The sequence below is a fragment of the Triticum aestivum genome, chromosome 3B (assembly GCF_018294505.1).
Source record: "Triticum aestivum cultivar Chinese Spring chromosome 3B, IWGSC CS RefSeq v2.1, whole genome shotgun sequence".
NCBI lineage: Eukaryota > Viridiplantae > Streptophyta > Magnoliopsida > Poales > Poaceae > Triticum > Triticum aestivum.
Genome location: NC_057801.1, coordinates 736201464 through 736204629, shown reverse-complemented (window position 1 = coordinate 736204629; position 3166 = coordinate 736201464). Strand labels below are relative to the sequence as shown.

General features: G+C 58.4%; 1 protein-coding gene across 1 annotated transcript; it reads right to left on the bottom strand.

Annotated features, from left to right (window-relative positions):
- Window positions 1–1226: 1226 nt before the first annotated feature.
- Window positions 1227–2511, bottom strand: LOC123072075 (NAC domain-containing protein 83). The gene is made up of 2 exons (XM_044495630.1): window positions 2078–2511; window positions 1227–1986 (listed from the first exon to the last, which is right to left on the bottom strand). The coding sequence occupies exons 1-2, from the start codon at window positions 2295–2297 to the stop codon at window positions 1511–1513; spliced, it is 696 nt and encodes a 231-aa protein (XP_044351565.1). The 5' UTR covers window positions 2298–2511; the 3' UTR covers window positions 1227–1510.
- Window positions 2512–3166: the final 655 nt, after the last annotated feature.

The following is a 3166-nucleotide window of genomic DNA, read 5'->3' as shown; positions in this document are numbered from 1 at the left end:
CCCCCGCCGCCCGCTCCGTCCCACGACACTGACCCGCCCGGCTGCCGTGCTCCGTTTCAATTGCCTGAAAGAAAATTCACGTCGCCTGGTTTCATTCTCCGAACATTTCACCAGCAGAGACAGAGGAGGCAGGCACTGTACTAGCACTATTCAGGTTCCGGCGCCGGTCCGGGCAAAATTCGTTTCCTCATCGCCGGTGACGAATCTCAACCGGCTCCGGCGAGAGGACTCATCGTCGTCGCTCGGATCAGCCCGTGGGCGGCGTCCGATTCTTGTGCCGCTAGCTAGCTATAGCTGTCTCCAGCACAACAGTGCACGCACGCACACACGTCTCTCTTTCTCTTTGCTGTCGTCGTGGCAACAGCGTCGTGGCAGCACGTCGGCTTCAGCGGCAGCCGTTCAACTATTCTACGCATGCAAGCAACCCGTTCGTCACGCGCGCGTCACGCCCTGCATCATACCCAATTTTCAGAGATCGTGCGTGCCGACTCGGGCAACCCCCACATACAGAAAAAGAGCTGCCAGCGTGTGAGCCATGGCCATCAGCGCCACTACCGCCGAAAAAGTGGTCCGCAGTCAGTATTAGCTGCCTGGAGAAGAAGAAGAACGAGACAGTGACAGTGTGAAACTGTGAACGCATGTCCGGTCGAGGTCTCGGTCTTGGTTGATTCCTCCTCCAAATCTGTCCGCCTTATTCGTCTTCGATCGATCGATCGATACGATATGATTCTCACTTCGAGCCTAAGTGAGACGAGATGAGGCGGGCACGGGATGCTCCGGATCGATGCGGCGATGGCCGGAAGCAAAATTGTTCGTTCGTTCGTTCGTTGGACCGGCCGGGATTCCTATTCCTCTTGCCAATAACGGGGGTCCCTTTTTGATGGCTGGAAATATTCCTGTCGCCCGACGGGGGCCCGGCGTCGGGAGGAAGAAGGAAGGCATCTCCGGACTGAGCCTGAGTGGATTCGAGTATCCAATCCGATCCAATCAGTCGATCGATCGTTGGATCAGTACTCAGTGGCACCATCATCACCACGCACGCACGCACACGCACAGCTGTAGCTTATTGTAAAATTCGTGAATCCGCTCGCTTTCTGCCTCCATGAACTGAGCTCCGACGCCTTCCTGCCCTGCTTTCTCTGCGCTGCCGCTCTGTGTTTCTACTGTACCTGTTTGCAGTCGCTACCTAGTTCATTCTTTACTTGTTGATTTGTGCAAGAGGAAGCTGAAATTCACGAGCAAAAGAACTCGGATTTAACCTTGGAACATGAACTCTTTGATTCACTGTGAGCTCTCTCGGTCTCAGCTCACTCGTCAAACATGGTGAGGTGTTTGATTGCTTGAGCTCGGTTGGTTGGTTTCTTGAGCTCAGTTTGTTTCTCCTGATAAGTTGGGACTGATGATTACTACTACGAGGTACTACTAGTGCTACCACATTAGCGGATCGACGAATTAACGGGGCACTCATTAGAAAATTACAGGGACCATGATTGAAGTCAGGTCAGCTACTCTAATGCTCTCGCCGCGGCGAATTGGAGGCGGTCTCATCGTCGTCCTCCTCCATGCCGCTGCGCGACTCGGTCACGCAGGAGGATGCCGGGGACGGCGATGCCGGTGTCATGTCGGCGTCGCCCCTACTACGCCGCCCCGCTGTGTCGCGGCGAGCTGGAGTGGCCTTCTTGAACACGCGGCAGACCACCCAGTCCTTGGCGGCGTGGAGGCTCTTGGCGGTGGCGTAGGCGGCGAGGCCGGCGGGGAGGAGGCGATACTCGTGCATGGCCCAGCCGGTGCGCGCGCCGCCGGGGCGGCAGAAGACGAGCGTCCGCTTGGCGCCGATGGGCCGCCCGCAGCGGGGCGCCACGACCAGCCGCTCCTTTCCGGAGGCCCTCCACACGCCGCTGCCACCCGCCCTGCCGGTGCCGCCGCCCTTCCGCCAGCACCCCGTCGCCGGCAGGTGGAAGAAGTAGCGCTCGCCGTCGGCCTCGCCTGCGTGCACATGGCAAACAGTCAGCGCAATGCGCCAGCAATGCAGCCGCAGCTCCGTTGGTCAGTGATATGGGGAGTAAGTGGAGCGTACCTGGCAGGTCCCATGGGTGGAGGCGCGCGAGGTCGGCGACGGGGATGATGTCGGCGGGGAGGGGGCAGGAGAGGGCCTTGCGGCGCAGGTAGTGCAGCAGCAGCTCCTCGTCGGTGGGCCGGAACCGGAAGCCGATCGGCAGCCCGCCCTGCCCGGCCGGCACCCGGCACCCGCCGGTGACTGCGGCCTCCTCGGTCCGTCTCTCCGCCGGCAGCGCCATAGATGCACACACGAAACAAAACCCAACCCAACTAAGCAAGCAAGCAAGATTACTTCCTCTCTCTGTCTCTTGGATGTGTGCTTGCTGTAGGCTCGGTCACATGCAAGTCAGACTCACACACTCGCTCGCCCCTCCATGGAGGACGGAGCAGAGCTAGAAGAGAGAGTGGTTGGGCTCGTGCGGGTGCGGGATGATAGCTAGCGGGAAAGGGGGAGGCGGTTGGCGGTTATATAGTGGCAGAGAGTGGAGCCGGTGTCGTGAAACACACTCAACCGCCATCGCTGAGCTCGGCTTTCTTCTTGCCCTTTCCATCAAGCGAAGGGAACAGAGAAAGGGAAAAGAGAGAGCGAGCGTCCCGTGCAGCCCTTAATCACCCTCTAACCGGTGAGCTCTAGGCTTAAGCAAGCAAGTAGGGTCCCTCTGCACCTGTCTCCGGGAGAGGGGAAGGAGAACAAGGCATCCATCGCCGCAGCGCAGCTGGACTATCTTTTTCGTGTGCGCGCGATTCTCTTCTCTCTTTTCTTTTCTTTGCGCCCGTCGAAACGAAATTCCTTCTCATCTCCTCGCTTCCTTTTCTTTTTCTTTTCTGCTGTAGGAGGGGAGGAGGGAGAAGGAGAAGCTTCCACGTTACAGCAACGCACTGGAACGGGGAATCAACGGCCTCAGCGGCCACCTACCTTGGATTCCAACATTCAATTTGCGACCTTATTTCTTTTTATTATCGTCGTCTCCTTGGCCTCGGAGAAGGAATCGGAGGGAAAGTCGCTCCCTCGCTGACACCTCGCGTGCCCGTGCGGCAGTGCCCAAAAGAGATGGATGGGCTGCGCGAGAAGCATCATTCAAGCTTAATTACTTCACCAGTTCACCTT

What these genes read in the sequence shown, in the direction of transcription:
- LOC123072075 (XM_044495630.1), bottom strand. Translation starts at nt 2,297, where the DNA reads ATGGCGCTGCCGGCGGAGAGACGGACCGAGGAGGCCGCAGTCACCGGC. An exon ending in CCACCCATGGGACCTGCCAG is followed by an intron (nt 1,987 to 2,077) that starts GTACGCTCCACT and finishes ATGTGCACGCAG; the next exon opens with GCGAGGCCGACGGCGAGCGC.